Source organism: Corvus cornix, chromosome Z, assembly GCF_000738735.6.
Source record: "Corvus cornix cornix isolate S_Up_H32 chromosome Z, ASM73873v5, whole genome shotgun sequence".
NCBI lineage: Eukaryota > Metazoa > Chordata > Aves > Passeriformes > Corvidae > Corvus > Corvus cornix.
The window spans coordinates 32,170,397-32,188,054 of NC_046357.1; the positions used below are offsets into that span (position 1 = coordinate 32,170,397).

A 17,658-nucleotide genomic window follows, 5' to 3' on the forward strand; every position below is an offset into this window, starting at 1 on the left:
ATAAAAACCTTCTGACTCTATCACTGATTTAATGCTGCATTTGAATCTCATGTTAAGCATGAAAATGTTTTCATTTCAAACGTTAGAAAGACTAGCTTTAGAGTTGTTGCTTCTCAAGATACTTACAGAAACAGAAAAAAAACAAACAAACCCCAAAACCCAAAAGAACCTAGAAATCAGGTGCAATGCAATTTGAATATATGGTACATGTAATGTCACCTGACTACTCTTAAATCTGTTCTGAGAATAAGCTGGAGCTTAACTGCTCTATGTAATCCTGGCCTTTGCTTCCTCTTGTTCTTTGTTGAGATAATAGTGTTCTGTATTTATTCATTGAGCCGTAAAAAATGTTTCTAAATAGGTTACACAGTTGTTAACATCTAACAGCTTGACTAGCTTAACATTTTTCCTTTCCCCCCCTCCCCCCTGAATTCTAGGAAGGACTTCTGTGTACATAAGGATGAACCATGTGATACTGTTGGTAAGTAAATAAACATAAGAGACTGTGTATAAACTACTTAATAAAATTAGTGTTATATAAATAGAAATGTGATACTAAAAGGTGACAGCAAAATCGGTGATGGAAAGCAGTAACTAACTAAAATGAAAAATACATCTTAAATGCTGATAATATTGTTAGATTGGTGTATGCTTCTAGAAAAATACTGTGTTTAAGTACAATATTTCTGCCTCTTTCATAGAGCAAACTTTAAAGTTTTTTTCTTTTTAGTCTCACTAATAGAAAATTGTTTTACTAGTTTTAATTATGAATATGAAGCTAAGAAGATGTGTTTATAAATTTTTTTTATGCAATGGATTTATCTTTGGTGTGATATTTACCATATGTTTATGATTTATAAAAGAAGTCTCCATAAGAATCTAATGTATGATACAGTGTTTATGAACTATGTATTTATGAACTTCTTCAAAAGAATACAGGATGTGAGCTATTGTGAAAGGCATCTTCTGATATCTTCAGTTAAAGTGAGTGCAGGCTGCCCTGAGCTTTTATGTAAACATTTATGTAGTTCACACACTTTTTGGAAGACATTTTTTTGGTGTAAAGGTCTGGTGGAAAAGGTAGTAAAAAGTAGCAGTTGTTCTGTTCAGTTGTAATTCTGGTTGAAAACACGCCATTACCTTAATTGAAGGCTGTCGTGGTATGTTCTTAACAAAGAATTTCAATTTGCTAATCTAAGTGTTTAACAGTTCTGTATGTGACTACAAGTAATCAGAACCTAATTTTTTTTTCAGTAAGATTAGGATTATATCATACTTGTGCTCTCTCCTAAGTAGAGAAGAAGTAGATTTTTTTCCTGTTTCATTTCAGTTGCAAAGGTTTGAGGAGATTTCTTATGTAAACTGTATTGCCTCACTACTTGCTAGTCTTTCTTCTCTTACTGCTGTATCCCAGATGTCTGTGAGTGTGTCTGTGGAATGGATATCAATAAAAAAGCCTTCTAAGTAAGAATGGAATATGTTTCACAGCAGTAAATGGTTAAGAATTCATAGTGTTCTTTCACTAATTGGTGTATTAGTCTTAGGTGAATTTTGTATGAGTGTTTTGTGTTTAGAAGCATATATTTTTGACTTATTAGTCCAAAAATATTTACTTCCAGCTGAAAGAGGAAGCAATGTGACAAGAAGTCTTCATCATTTTATGTTGATTTAAACTAAAATTTAAATCAGGAGTACTTCCAGTATATCTAAATCAGGATAGGCTGCTGCCTGAATTTCAGAATTGAATTGAATATATTCAAGGATTTTCCCTGAACAATATTTTCTCTTTGGCTGAATCTTGGAGGTAATAGGAGGACCATTTATCTCTGAATTTGTCTGTAGAATTTTAAATGGAATAAGATTAAACTGACTCAAGTATCAGTCGTTAACAGTTCTGTGGTGAAGACACTGGGATGAAACTTGAAAATGTGGCAGTCTATTAATTATTAAGTGCACAGGAAGTAAAGAATTTGCAGTCTTAATATTGTGATAATCAAAATGAAGTAGAGACCTTGACTGAATGACCTGGCATTTTGTGGATTGGCTCTTGTGGACTTTCCCATTCTTTGTGTTGTTGTTCAGAGGTTTCTTCAGGAATTGAAACTGTATGTATAGTTCTTTCCATATAGGTACAGTTGTGCAGCAAAAGCAAAGGTCATTCTTTTCCTTATATTTCATCATTTATTTTATGAATTTCAATCATTACTTTCCCAGATGAATATAGCACCTTTCCATAGATTTAGGGTATTGTTTCTTCCATGAATTTTTGAAGTACTGTGGGTGCATGCTCACTGTTGAGAAGAAAATTTTCTGAGGCTCTTGTCCACCATTCTGGAGCTCATTTAAGGAAGAGTGTTGAAAAACTTTGCACATTCTTCTTGAAGAGAATTTTTAAGTTATCTTACTGGTGTGGATATATTATGTCAATTATCTTTAGGATAACAGGTCTATAATGCCAAGCTGTTGAAATTACATGTAGAATGTGGTTTCATTTTGGTATCTTCACTTTTATTTTTGTTCCCCCTAGGAAAACCAAAAAGAAGGTTTTAGATTAGATCATGAGTAAAAGTTTGTTGAAAGCAATTGGAGGGCAATTTGATCTTCCTATATTCATGCAACAAGTTTAGAGGCAAAAAGAGACAGTACATTCCAGAGATTTGTCACATGTTGCAAATCACAGAATTTGCCAAAGGCAGTAAGTGAGAAATGCTAATGTCCTATACGACTCCCCAGTGTCCAGACCTTGCCTCACCTTCCCCCACCTCAAAAAATCCAGAAGAATGCACAGTACAGACTTTTCTCTACCATAAAGAGAGAAATAATACATTTATCTCTGTAATATTAATATAACTGTACAGGTATGTGAGGCAGTCAAGGTGATCTTTGTAGCACTTTACACAATCCAGAAATGAAAGTCAAGAGAAGGGAGCATGTACAGGACAGACCTCATTACTGGAAAGGGTTGTCATGTTGGATAGTAGTTCTTTCCAGTGATGGATATTAAGCAGACAAATCCTGGATTTATTGTTTAGTCATTACATGCCAAGACTCACAGTTTTCAGACTGGACATGAGTATCCACTTAAGCCAGAGAGAGGAAGTGCCAGTATTCTGTTATATAGACAAAGTTTTCATATATTTAGGTGGCAAATAACACACTTTTCTGTACTTCCAGTCTTCTTCTACAGAAAGTACAGAACTTATACACTTTTCAGTAAGTAGTTTTTCATTGTCGTGTAAAATAACAGTGATTTATATGAAGATTTAATGGTTTAAAGGTACAATTAACCCAGAACTCTGTTAACCAGAAAAAAATGTTTACTCAAAATCAAAACCATATGACAAATCTCCCTAGAAATATACTGAAATGTATTTCATTAATGATTTTGAACAAAATATGTGGAGATAATCTTCTAAATATTCCTTCAGGAAAGCATTTAAGGTGGACAAATACAAGATTTTTTATTTATATAATGATAAAAACCATGATTTGGATTGATTATCAAAATGTTAAATTCTTACTTGGGAAAAAAAAAATCTCTCTCTTGGAGACCAAACATCATGGAGAAGAGAAGGCTTCGGGGAGACCTCACTGTGGTCCAGTACCTGAAGATGGCTTATTAAAAAGAAGGAAGAAGGATTTTTTATGCGGGCAGATAGTGGCAGGACAATGGGAAATGGTTTTAAACTGAAAGAGGGCAGGTGTAGATTAGATATAGGTAAGAAATTCTTTACTCAGAGGGTGGTGAAGCAGTGGAACAGGTTGCCCAGAGAAGTTGTGGATGTTCAAAGCCACGTTGGATGGGCCCCTGAGAAACTTGATCTAGTGGAAGATGTCCCTGCTCATGTGGGGGGGGGTTGGAACTAGCTGATCTTTAAGGTCCCATCCAACCATTCCGTGATTCCAAAATCATTTATACTTCATATTTTATACTTTTTCAAAGTAGGCAGAAAGAGAAGAATTATTTCAGGAATTTTATTTGATTCCCCAAAGTGTGTTAAGTTTAGGAAGTAGAATGTATTTATTTTATGCCTTTCAATACTAAGTATTTCACTATTGCTAGAAATATTTGGAAATCTCTGATGTAGCCAGGGAGTTGACTAAACCCTCAACTTTCTTACTTCATAAAATAAATCCAGAGTAACTCAGATTAATGCCTTCCTTATCTAATCCCATGTTTCTGTAAAACATTAAGATAGACTCTCATGTGGTATCAGTCAGCCCAGGTCAATTGACTACAGCTAAGATATTCTGATTTCAGCATTATCAATTGTTGCAGCCACTGTCAAATTCATTCTGGATGGAGAACCACAAAGCAATTGTTTCAGGCTGAAAATTGACCAGATCCAAGTGTTCTTGAGCTTCCTCTGGTTGGTTGGTTGGCTGCAGCATTCTTTTTTCTTTTTGCCCCTCCTCTTCTGCTCATGTGTATGCTTTCCATCCCTTATTCCTGCACAGAAGTGATATCAAGTGATACCTTGTGATTCTCACAGTTCATCTGTAGCTTGAGAGGTTTCAGACTTGTTTTTAGGGACATAACAACAGAGGATTACAACAGAGGATTTCTCAGAGGGTCAAAAAATATGAAGATGTTTTTATACAAATTAAGTTAGCTAATGAGAAGATTGTTTTAGATATGTAATTGCTCAAGGTTCTTTTCTCCCAGAAGGCAACTGGGTTTTGGGATCATAGCATGTTTCTCCTTCAAACAAGCTTTGTTAACTTAGTCAGAGGAAACTACCTTTTGAATTTGTGGTGATTTGGAATGTTGATCTTTTTCTTGTGCTGATGACAGGTAAAATTATGAGTGTGGATTTACCAATTAATTTCTAAAAAATTTAAGAAGTAATTCAACTGTCGATTTTCAGAAAATTAAGTCCATTGCAATAGAATCAACACAAAATGTAAACTGGGGATTACACATGTTGTATTTTTCTTGTGTGTGACTCTTCTGGTATTATATTGAAGTAACTGAGATGAGCAATGATTCATAGGGCAAATTGTTGTTGGGAAATTGCACAAACCTTTATGAGATGGAAATAAACAGATATTTTCTCAACAAGTAGACTAACAAGTAAACACAGTTTCTTGAAGCAAGTGTTTGCACATTTGAATTTCCCTTCCTCTTGTCTACGTTTCCACTTCACCAATGAAGGTTTTGACTCTCTGAGGCATACTTCTGGATTAGATTTGTTGTTTGCTGCTGGCTAATGTCTTCTGTGGAAACACTATAATAGCGAGTTCTTAGAGTGCAGTGTTACAGGCATGGAAAGATAGTAAAATGATGCTTGTCTTATGTTGGCATCAGTTTGATGCCCTGCTAATCTGCAGAAAATCAGGCAGTGACTGTTTCTGGTTTAGATTTTTAGATAACCATTTTCAGTTAAAAAAACAGCTATAAGAATATTTGATTCTATCTAAACTGTTTGCTAAAAGGCATTTTCCAATAAAATGCAATCTCTAAACACAGTTCCTCTAAAAAATTGTCAGATTGGTTTTGGGCATAAATACAGTATACTAAAAGTTTCTAAATTTGATAACAGCTAGTGTTGCAGATACAAAAAAATAGCAGAAAATTAAGATGCCATCAGATCTTTTTACTGTTGCAAAGGAACTCAATGGCATGAATACAAATCATGACCGGTAAGGAATCAGACAAACATCCATGAAATAAAGACCACAAACCAAAATGAAGTGAAAGAATAAATTTTCCATCCAACTTAGAAAAATACCAAAGACAGATTTATTTACTTTTCTTTCCTAATATGAAAGCTATATATCTTTAATACAAAGAGCTCTGAATTTTCCTCCAAGCTTTGCCCCTAGGGACAAAGGTTTAGACCAGCCCTACGTATTAAGAGATATGATAGAAATAGTGAATTGGGCGGACTATCCATGTCCAGTGAGGGTTAATGCCAGAAATACTGAAGCTGAATGCTTAGGGCCAGTTACCAGTGAACAGGCAGCCAAAGAAGTTGCATAGAACACAGGCAGCAGCACAGCAGAAGTAAACTGAAGTCTCTTTCCCTGTACTTCTTCATCTGAATCCAGTCATCTGGCATACCTCCTCTTATCCAGACTATCTCTCTGTTGTAGTCTTACGCAGCTGCTCTTAGCCTAACTAGCTGGTAAAAGTTTGTTAAGAATCACAGTGAACCTCCTCATGCTGAGCTGTGTGCTGTGGGCACTCGATGCTGCTAATTCAAACCCAGTTCAAGTACCTGTGGGATGTAGAACAGGAGCCCTTGAGGCTTAAGCCATGTTGGCAGGGTTAGTCATTGTTTGTCTTTGTCTTTTGCTTGTTTCTTCTCTTTTGTTGAGTCACAGTTATTGAAAAAATGCACTTGCAGCGGTTCCAAATCAATGCTGTAGGTTATTCAGGTGTTGTATGCACTTGCAGCAGTTCCAAATCAAGACTGAAGGTTATTCACTTGTTGGGGAGAGGAAGGTTTCTGATCAGTCAAGGCAAACAGGAATCCAAAAATCCCAGAGCCTGTCATTTATGATATGTCCTAAAGCTGACATGCATTTTTGGAAACAGGTGTCTCCACAAGAAAGCTGAAACTAGGGCGTGGTCCCTGACTACTTCCATGTAGGATGGAATATAGAACCTATGTATAGGTTCTGCTCTGTACATAGCAGAGTACAGTCAGTCTTGCAGATGGAAGAAGTGTAGGAAGCATGCTGAGAGGATGAAATCAGTTAAGGTTAGAAAGATGAGTTTTGTAACATTTTTTTAACACCTGGGTTTTTTAACATTTCAGCACTACACACAGTCTAGTTGGATATTGGTGAAAAGTGTTATGTTTTAAGTAACTGAATACTTTATGAATAATTACCATTTTAAAATTCTGTTGACTGAGGTTACCCATACATAGCTATGTACGCCAGCGATTTTTTCAAATGTTCATCACTAGTGTAATTAATTTGCTTGGTTTTGTTGTGAATGTTACTGGTCTTGGTGCCATGGGGAATTCAGAGTTGGAAGAGGGCAGTTGAACGACAGACTGGATGGTGAGAAACAATTACAGAAACTTTCTCCCAGCAAAGGCATAACTGCAGTCTGTTAAATTTCCTAGGTCTTAAATGTTCTCTGACATATCTCCAAGCTTGATGCTAGACAAAATTTGCAAAAACAGCAAAAGCATTGTAAACTTTGAGTTTTGCTCTCTGAATTTGACACTGATTTCCAGAGACAAACGGGGACTCTCAGCCTTCGCTGCTTCTTGATAGTTGTTTATTAAGTCTTATCAGAGAAACAGTCACTAGCGTGATCCAGACATAGCACAAAGCAGGGAATGCAGGAGAAAGCTGGATTATCAAGATTACACGGCCTTTTTAAAGGTAAATCAACCAATGGTTACTAAAAACGTACATTATTTTTACTTTTCTGCCAATTATTTAGTAACACAGCTAGGAACTGTGGAATTCTTTGTCCAATCATCCCAAACTACTTTTACTGCAGAATATGGAGTAGTAGAAGAAGAAGAAGAAGGTTTGAAGAACAACAACAATCCTCCATTTTGATGTTTTTTGCTTTTATCTATTTACTACATTAACAAACCCAAAACCTCTAAATTTTTCACCCTTTGACAATCTTACATAGTAGTCTATCACCTAATTTACACTAGTGTAGTTTCTAGTTCTTGTCTGATAGTAGGCAGTTTTTTCCATGGACGGAGGTCAAAAGCTGTGTTGTTCAGGGGGGTGAAACCCCTCAAAACAGGCAGAGAAATATTCTCTGCACTCTGGGTTCCCACAGAATTGATTTGCCCCACTGAACAAAAGGTACTCTAAACACATCCTGTGTAAAGAAAAGATAATTTTTTTTCAGTAAGATGGCTGACATTCAGTGAACTAGACTCATCTTTTAATCTGCAGGAGATTTCCAATGTCTAATCTAATCTAAGTCATTCACATAAAATTTACAATGCATGCAATTTTGCATTCTTACAACATTCTCTTTTACAGCAAGATCATGATATTAATAATTCACAGACTCGCATAGATAGGAACATCTCATACAGTGAGAGCAGGACCCTGATTTAAGTGCTTTTGTGAAAAAGCTAGCCGAAGAGATCTCACTCAATTATAATTCCTGGACTTTTGTTTCTTTTGAAAGAAAAGTACTGTAGCTCAGATGTGTAGTCAGTAGCTGCAAATGCCTCAGTAGCTCCATTGTTCACATGGGGCTTCTGAACATTGATTTTCTTCTGTAGAAATGCAAAAGTTCCCTAGGAAGTGATATCCATACAATAGTCTAGTGTATCTAGTATACAAATACCTTTAATACAGAAGATTTTTTTTTAAATCATTGGAAAATTTTGACGTCTACAGCCTACAGAATAAAATTTGCTTTTGCCAGTGAGTTGCATGTCCGTAAGTACAGCAAAAGAGAACCTAATTAATTGTGAATTCCAATAAATGTAAAAAACAGAAGCAAAATAAGTAAATAGAATTTAGTTTACCTCATATGTCATAAAACATCAAATGAATTATGCATGCTTGGTGCAGTTTCTCAGAAAAGCAGAATGTGGGACTGCAATACATGTGTTCAGTCATCAAGTCCATACATTGCTATTACAACCCTCAACTTTATTCTTCTTATATGAAATACAGTTCTAAAAATTACTGAGCTTCATGTTTCCAGCAAAACTCTTAGGATGCAGTCCTATCTTAGCTTGCCTCTTGTTTTACTGAGTTGGAGTTGGTCTCACTCCAGTGCATTTGTCTTGTGAATTGGTCTCACTCCACTGAGACCAGAGAGATAAGTTTTCACATCAAGATATGCAAACCTTTGTTTTCAAGTGATGTTGTAACTCAAACACAAAATAACTAGGTTACAACACATCAGATTGTTTTATTTTCCAGTGCTTTATTTAAAGTGTTTAAAGCTTAATTAGTCTCAACAGTAGTAGGGTGACAGAGAATAAATCTCTCTGAATGGACTCTTGATGGCAATTTCATAATCACTGAGCTTTTAGTTAGCAACACTTACCATTTTTAAAAAACAAGTCTTTTCTTCATTAAAAAATTGATCAAGGACTTGATGCAGGCAACTCAATTTTTTTCTTTATTTGAATATATTTTACTTTGAAGTAGTTAGCAAATGCATTTAGAGAGCTGCAAGTAATGGGAAAAAGATATTTTCTGTTTTGTTTTCCAGGTTATACTACAGAGATCACTTACTGCTTTCGTACTAAGTACATGTTAACAGTTTGTCTTAGAAAGCAGTAGGGCCTTTGAGTGTGTTTAGGAAAATGGGAAGGTTAATTTTTATGTCTACGTACAGTTTCAGAAGTTTACAATGAAATCTATGTAAATGTTAGAGCTGGGAAAATCTGTGACATTCTGTATTGAACTTCCATTAGCCTCTGGATGTTCTAGTTCAAGGAATTTTTGAGGCTGAAACATGTTGCTCATTTGATGGGCAGAATAATTTTGTGTATTTGTTGGTAGTGTTGGTGTGGTTGGTGTGGTATGGTTGTCTTTGATATTATTTATTTGTATAATAGTTGTTTATTTATGTAATAGTTCTTAATGAAAAATAAATGTGGTATATTTAAGATAGTATTAAAGGTGCAATCATTCCTCAGTTACTACAGAAATCAACTCTTTCAGGTAGTGTCTGTCTTGAAATACCTCTGAGGTTAGATGCCATTTTTTCTTATATTGTAATAATAACTATTAGTTTAGACACATATCTAATTCCTGTTGCACATTCCATTTAAGATTTAGTTGTGCTCTTTCTTATCTAGTTATCATGTGATCATTGTTCTTAACATATGTTTAAATCCCAGTGGATTCAGCTCCAAGCTCAGTCTCTGAATTTGGTCCTTGACTTGAGTAAGGGGTCCTGTAATATGCCGCAGTGCTGTCCACAGACCCTTGTAATTTCATATCCCTTCTGTGAAAATGCAATGAGACTTTGTCATTTGCTACAGATTATACTGGTTCATCACCAGGTATATCTTTAATTTTATTTTCTTTTCTGTGTTTAGTTTCAACTTAACCTGAGATATTTAAAGTGCTCTTCCAAAGGAATTTAAACTATAGAGAGACTTACTATTTGTAAGAACTTTAACATTACACTGAATAGCATTTAGAATATTTATGTTTTGACCTGGAACTTCAGTTTTCTTCATAGACAAAATTCCTGCTTCCATCAGAAAAAGGCATTCCAAAGTAAGGACAAAAGAATCTCATATATTATACAGTGCATATTTACTATGTGTTAAAGAAAACAGAAGGAAATTGCAAGTTAATTATCACAGTAATTTGCATTTGTCTTTTGAGTAGTGTGTACTTTCTAACTTCATGTGCGGATCCTTCACTTAATCATGCCAGATGCAAAAGTGAAAAATCAGTGAAGCCTCAGAGAAAGACTGCCATGGTACACAAGAGATATCATGCCAAGGATGGGGCAGGGTGGTGAGACACAAAGCAGAGGACAGAAGTGGGCATGGCTTACTTAAGATTAGGCAAAAATTCTTTCACCAGGATAAAATTTGCCATTTTTGCTAATCAGATTGTAGGAGATAAAAGCATGAGTGATTTAGTGACCCTCTCAGTGCATTGAACAGTGAATTATGTTTTGTGTGACTTTATTCATTGAAATGGTTGAACAACTGAATCAGCTCCAAGCAACTGTAAGCACTTAAAAATGTCTTCCATTGTCTCCTGGATTTTATAACTTCACTACTCATCTTTTACAGGGTTTTTTGTATAAAAAATGTAAAATCATGTGGGTTGGAGCTGTAAATAATCATGCATAAATAATAAGTTACTCTATATGCTGTAATACCAGTATGTACTCTGGATTAGTTTGTATAAAGAATTATTCCTCACTTAATGTATCCTGCATACAATTAAATTTTAAAAAGGAAAAAAAAAAAAAGTGTTGTCACACATTACAAATTAAAGGCATTCAAAATATATGGCTGTAAAATACCTGTTTTCTAGCTAGCCATCCACTGCTAATGAGTAGTGTGTTCAGCTCTTGGTAGGTATGCTTGCATAAAATATTTTTATCCCTTCAGAAGAAGTATTTGCAAAGTTTTGCATGAATAGTCAACTTTGTATAGTGTTGTGGCCAGTGTTTTTTAGTGGAAATGTTTTCATAACAAGAGAGACAGGTAGCTCCTTGCAACTAATGCATCAGTTTCTATGTCCTGTAACTATATGACAGGGGGGGACTGGGGGGAATTAGAATGTAAAAGATATAATGGAATTAGAATGTAAAAAATGCATTTTTTTGAAGAATGGGAGTGGTGGTCAGTGATATGAGTCCTTTAACTGAGGAGGAAACTAGAAGAGCTCCATATTTGTGGAGAGAACTGCAGATGATTGATTCAACTGCATCTAACTTGTTAAAATACAAGGAAAAGTGCTCCACAAATGTCAGCAGAAAAGAACAGAGAGATAGGGCCAAGTCTCACTCTTCATTTAAATGCCTTTGGGAGGACTTTCAGTTTGAATCCATTTCATAGATCCCTTTTGTGACATTTAAGTGGCAACAAGTTTTTTTTGTAGTTTTGTTTTGAGTCCACACTAAAGTTTTATGTTTGCAGGATGATAGTACCCTACCCTGAATAAAACATCAGCTAAGTCTTGCTTTACTCAGAGTGCTCAAGTAGGAGCTAAGGCTGCATTCTCAATTACCTTGCAACTTGCAGACTTTTCAAAGGTTATTTTGGATAATGTGCACCCTGGAAGAAGAAAGACCTGATTGTCTCAGTCTATTCAGCTTGCTTTCATTGAACTCAGACTTCCAGAGAAGTTCATCCCAACAAACTCAGAGAACTTATGAACTGAAAACAGTTTACAAGAACATTGAGACATGAACTTGAAGAAAATTGTGCATCAGGTTGTGCCACTGGTCAGTTAACACTGACTGTTACTGGGGCACCATAAACACTTTGATCATGTGTGATAATACAGCATGAAACAACATAGCCTTAGTTGCACCAATGTAGACAAAATGCAGGATGATCATCTGCAGATAAAAATAGTGATTTTAAATCAAATTATTTTAGCTGAAAAGAGGTATAGTGGAAGACCCTTCTCAAGATAGCTTTTCCTTTATTCTCATTTATCAAAAGATGCTAGCTAAGCTGTGCATCCATGTCTGGTCAGTGTTTTCTGTATAAAGGAACAGTTGGCTATTCAATTCACATTTCCTAGAAGATGTGCTAATAGTGTCTGCTATAAGCAGCCTCAAGATCAGTGACTTTCTTATAGCGCATCTCTCAGTGAAAAAAAGTATAATTTCACACAAAAATCTTAAATGGCACAAACTGCAAAAACTTTGGCCATAGAGTAATAATACATTATGCTAAAAAACAAAGCAAAAACAGACTAATACCACTTTCAGTCCCACTAGCTGGACCTTGTTTCACATAAAAGAGAGTGCCCCATTAAATAATGGGGAAAAGAGTCCTAAATATTTTCTTTAAGTGGGATCTCAGCAACAGTTAAATATTCACTTCCATATCACTTTTAAGTTGAGCATATCATAAAAACATGAGGAACGTTTTACAGGAATTACTCAGGTTGCAGAAAATGAGGAAATGTTTTACTGTGCTGAAGCCCTGTGTATCAAGGAACAATTTTATGTTTCTATAACACAGTGTCATTTCCACAATGTTGGTATAATAAAATAAGTTGCAAAAAAAAAGCAAGACAGTCTTGTTTCTTGCAGGAACAAAAATAGGTCTAAATAATGTATTATAGGGTGAAAATGATGTGAGTGATTTCACACTGGATTGTTGCATATGGGATGGTAGCAACCATCTTCCAGGAAGAAGGCACCAGAAATTAAATTACAGGAGAATCAGCTTAATAGGATATGAAGGCTGGAATTCTTTTAAGAGCAGGAACAGCATCAGTGATATATTATGAGTAGATCAAACCAGTAAGGGGAACTGATGTTACACAAGCCTTGGAAACATATTCAGGAAAAAACATGATTTGATGGAATGAGACAGGAGGTGAATTCAAAGGCGTTGCAATGTGTGTAGATGTACAGAACATGGGGGCAGCTTTAGCAGCTGCACATTTTATGAATGTGATGAGAACTGAAATCCCGATGTCAGGAAGGCAAGAAGAGAGATGAACACCTGGGTGAATATTTTCACTAGTTGGACATAATTCTTAATTAATGCTAGTATAAATTTTACTTTGTGATGCTAATATATTTTGATCCAAGTGTATAGAGTTGTAGGCTCGTAGTATTCTAAAATACCTTAAAGTGAACTCACATGGCACAGCAGTGGAAGCAGTTCTGACAGCTAGTTGTACCATCTTGTGTTCCAGGGCTGCATTTAGTCATCATATTTTTTATGGGGAGAGTCAAATTTTTTCAGAGGTGGAATCAGAGACAAGAGAGAGTTGTAAACATACAGCGTTTGCATTGAAGTAGGAGTGCAATAAATATTTTTTTCTTTTTTGTTTTTTCTATTTAGAAATAACAGAGGACATTAAATCTTGACATACGCACTTAAGTTTGAAGGCCAGCACAATTTTTTTAAGGTTACAGAAGTGCTGTCAAATTTCCACTTAGAAAATAAAGGCTACCTCAGAACTGATCTTGAAAACTAGAGTAACTTTGAAAGCCCCTGTATAGTTCCCATGGAAGTCTAAAACCTACACTTACATCAGCATTTTCATAAACATGCTGTTTCTGTGCACTGTGCTTCCTACTTCTTAAGCCAGGGCCCATGACATCAAATGATAAGACTGCTTAAAAAAATACTTTAAAAGAAAATGTTGGGGTGTTTTAATGTCTTCCAGACATTTAATATATTTTTAAATTGACCAAACCTTTCCATATGTTTTTTTAATAAAAATATGCTTAAAATAGTGATTAAATTAAAAAAAAAAAAAGGTAATTTAAACGACTGGCAGCAGCAAGAAAGTATCTGAGAGCAAAGCTGTAACAAATTATTAGAAAGAGTTGTCTTCATCAAATGAGGTCAGTTTCTGTTTCTTAATGGTAGCAAGTATTCATATTGTGATTTCTTATACTGTGGTATTCTTGGAAAACTAAAATTTCACTTGCCTTTTTGGCAAAGGTATCTCCCTTTGAATTCAGACTAGAAGCTGTTGTTCCTGCTTTCCCTTTTAAAGTCATACCCTAGCAGAAGCTTCAGTATGTAAGCCTCCAAAACATTTTGCACAATTATACTAGGCTACAAAATGAACTTGTTCTCTCTTTTTGTTAAAGTTAACTCTTTCTAAATACTTGTCCTAGTAAATCTATGCCTTCTATTTCTTACAAATTTTTGAATGGACAAATACCAGATATAAGTCATCCAGCACTAATCAGGCTGTTTAAGCGTGGAAGATTTGTTCCCATGTGTCAGGTGTTTAATTTCTAAAAAAATGTTCCAGAAAGAAAAATGGACGTCTCATAATGCTTTTTTCCTCTTATCTGTTTTTAAAATGGGACATTTGTTTTTAAATGATCTGAAGAATAATTTGTCTCTTCAAAGAACTTCACAGAGAATTTTTGCTTTCAAGAACCCCTCTATCGTCAAGGTTTTGTGTGGCACTATTAAACACAGATAACCACTTACGTGTTCCAGATGTTCACAGTGGTCCCACTTGCTTCCTGAGAGTTTCAAGAGCTATTATATGCCCTGACATAAGATTAGTTTCCGGCAACTGAACAGAACTTGACTCAAACTGAAAACAATAAGGAAGAGAATATGTTTTAGAAAAGGCTAGTTCTGTATGTATGCTGTATAGAACAGTATTACTTCTTCTTCTACCTTTGAAAGAGTATCCTCTGTGGAGAGTAATGAAATGCACAAGGGTCAGAATTCTTTGACCAGGTTCTGTTATGTATTGCACATGAGGAGGGTTTCATGTTTAAAACAAAATGTACTTATCTGAAGACATTTGATGTTAATGTGGGATTTTGATTTAGCAGAATGATACGGCAGCATAGTGAAATCAGTGCAAGCCATTGTATAGCCATTACAATATACAGTGGGATCACAGTACAAATCTCAGTCTCACTATTGGCCCTCATATGCTCACTGTCATGAGGCTGAACATCCCCCGGTGCTGGGAAAGAACATGTGAGTTAAAGTCAGCTCAAGCCCATTGCTCTGTTCACAGTTCATTTTGTCAGTTGTTCAGTTTTTATACAGCTCTTTTGGGCTGAGCTACATATGCACTTACCCCTTGCTGGGGTGGCTAACTCAAGAAGCCATTCGCACTCTTTTGATTAACTCAAGGATAAATATTTACACAAGCAGTTAATCCACTGAACTGATACAGGCATTTATCTAAAGCTAACTCTCCAGTCCCTCTTGAGTTCAGTTTTTTTTTTGCAGCAGCTGTGGTCAGTCACTCCCTTCATTCTTTGTTCAGTTTCATAAGTACATCACCCTTGCCCACCTCATCTCTTTTAAGGGTTTACTGACCAAGAATCAAAAGGTTGGGGTTTTTTTTTTAATAAACAGGTTTATTTAAGAAAAGCAGATGTGGAAAAGAAAAAAGGGAGATGGACTAAATAAAGGTAAAAAGAGCAGAAAAAGAAAAGTGTATATATTTATGTACACAGAAGTGCAGAGACAGTTGAATAAGTTGCAGCCATCATAACGTGCGCCTTGTAGCACTATACAAATGTAGGTGTCAGTCTGGACTAGTGGTGTATATGATCACAAAGGTAAAGAAGTAAAAGGGAAGTGTATGCTTTGTTTTACATATTTCCAAGTCATTGTGATGATCCATTCATAGCAGTCTTTCCTTAGCTTCTGTGTTGAAAAGCCTGAAAGACTGCAAAGCAACATTGTGACATTGCCCACCTTGAAAGAAAATGTAATTGTAAAACAAGTTGGAAAACAGAAAGCAAGTTCTTAAAATTACCTCCTGTGGTGTACTGCACTATTCACGGTCATCATCTCATCATTTTGTAGAATAACAAAGGGTTTTTTTAGTGTACATAAACAGTTTTGTGGTAGGAAGCAGGCCCAAACTCATGATCTGGGGCATGTGATAATCATTCACAGTAAGCAGTCTGTCATGTCTGTCCAATGCATCAGTGAAAAGCATATCCTCAAGATTAAGTTATTTATGTTTGTATTTGGTAAGAGCTGTTCTCATGCTAAGCTTCTAACCTGTTGCCAGCTCTTTAAGTAACAAGCTTTCCCTTTACTAAGAGAGCCTCATTCAGTTTTGTTGCCAAATAAGCGAGGTGTCTTCAAAGTCACATCTTACTTGATTGTATACAGCAGTTCCATGAAGACTTATAAGGCACTCTTATAATTCATCAGATAATTTAAGGACTGAAAGTGCTTATTGCATAAGTCCTAATAATAGACATTTCTACTTCTGTCCAAAAGTTTAATTTTTATATGTAGCTCAAGATTCTTATTAATTTTCTATGCCATGCAAAGCAAACATCTAGAAAAATTGTTCATGAAAATTATGCCATGAGGAAGTTAAAGTAATGGATCAAACTATTTCAATTTCTTAGAAGATTGAGTTACTTCTTAGAAAGGTTACATTTGGTTTTTCTTTCATGTTGGTAGTATGAGAAAATATGAAGCAAAGAAAATTTTTATTACATAAAACTTCATATCCAATTTTTCATATTTTCTTCTGAGCAGAATGATTTAGGTCCTCTTCAACACTAATTATATACAAGCTATTCAAGTTGGGGTTTTTTTTTTCTTTCTAGATTACAGAAGGAAGGTTAAATGAGGAGAAAAGGAAGTTGTGACTCTCTCAAATTTATGGCTTTCTGCTTTTCATTTAACACTATGCAGTTTTCTTTTCCATTTGAGTCTTTTCCTGTTCGTGCATATTTTTATGGAAAAGTTTTCCACTTGGTGATGTTGCCTTTAATAAAAAAAGGGGCAATTAAAAGACTTCAAAAGTATACTGACTGTACTCAGTGACCATGTTACAGTGTTTTATAGCTTTAAATATTTTCCTTTAAATTTTTAAGAATTTTTTATATGTGACTTATAAGTTAAAAGAAGACATGGGAATTACTTGTCAATTTTTACACTAGAAGAAGGTATCCTTGAGTTCAGAGCTTCCTTGCTTCATAAATTATTTGGAGTAGTGGTGGCCTGCATATGCATTCATATGATTTGAAGCATTCTGGATAGTTCAGTATAAAACTGACAAGAAGAATTGTTCACAGATATCAAGATACTGAAAAGGAAGTGAAAGAGAAGATGGAAGTATAGACAAACTAATGCATATTAAGGAAAAAAAATTAGACTTTAGCCTATATGTTTGAAATCATGGGCTTTGTTGCCACTCAGGAAAGAGATCAGAGAATGATAAGGGGCAGTTCTCCAAAAATCACTGAATTTTTAGGTTGGAAGGCACCTCTGGAAATCATCTAGTCCAATTGCCCTGCAAGAGCAGGTTCACCTGGAGCGGGTGACTAAGAACCATGTCCAGGTGGGGTGTAAATGTCTCCAGAGAGGGAGACTCCATGACCTCCCTGGGCAGCCTGTTCCAGTGCTCTGACAACCTCAATGGAAAGAAGTTTTTCCTCATGTTGAGGTGGAATTTCTTGTGTTTTGGTTTATAGCCATTGATCCTTGTCCAGCAGTTGAGCACCACTAAAAAGAGTCTGGCACCATCCTCTTGAAACCCACCCTTGAGATACTTATATTCACTAATGAGATC

The 17,658-nt window shown here is 35.5% G+C and overlaps 1 protein-coding gene across 1 annotated transcript in view; it reads left to right on the top strand.

Moving 5' to 3' along the window:
* Positions 1 to 17,658, top strand: part of ADAMTS19 (ADAM metallopeptidase with thrombospondin type 1 motif 19) — a 137,967-nt gene that overhangs the window by 46,444 nt on the left and 73,865 nt on the right. The window contains 1 exon segment of the mRNA XM_039567410.1: positions 438 to 481. Within this exon segment, the coding sequence (XP_039423344.1) occupies positions 438 to 481 (44 nt within the window).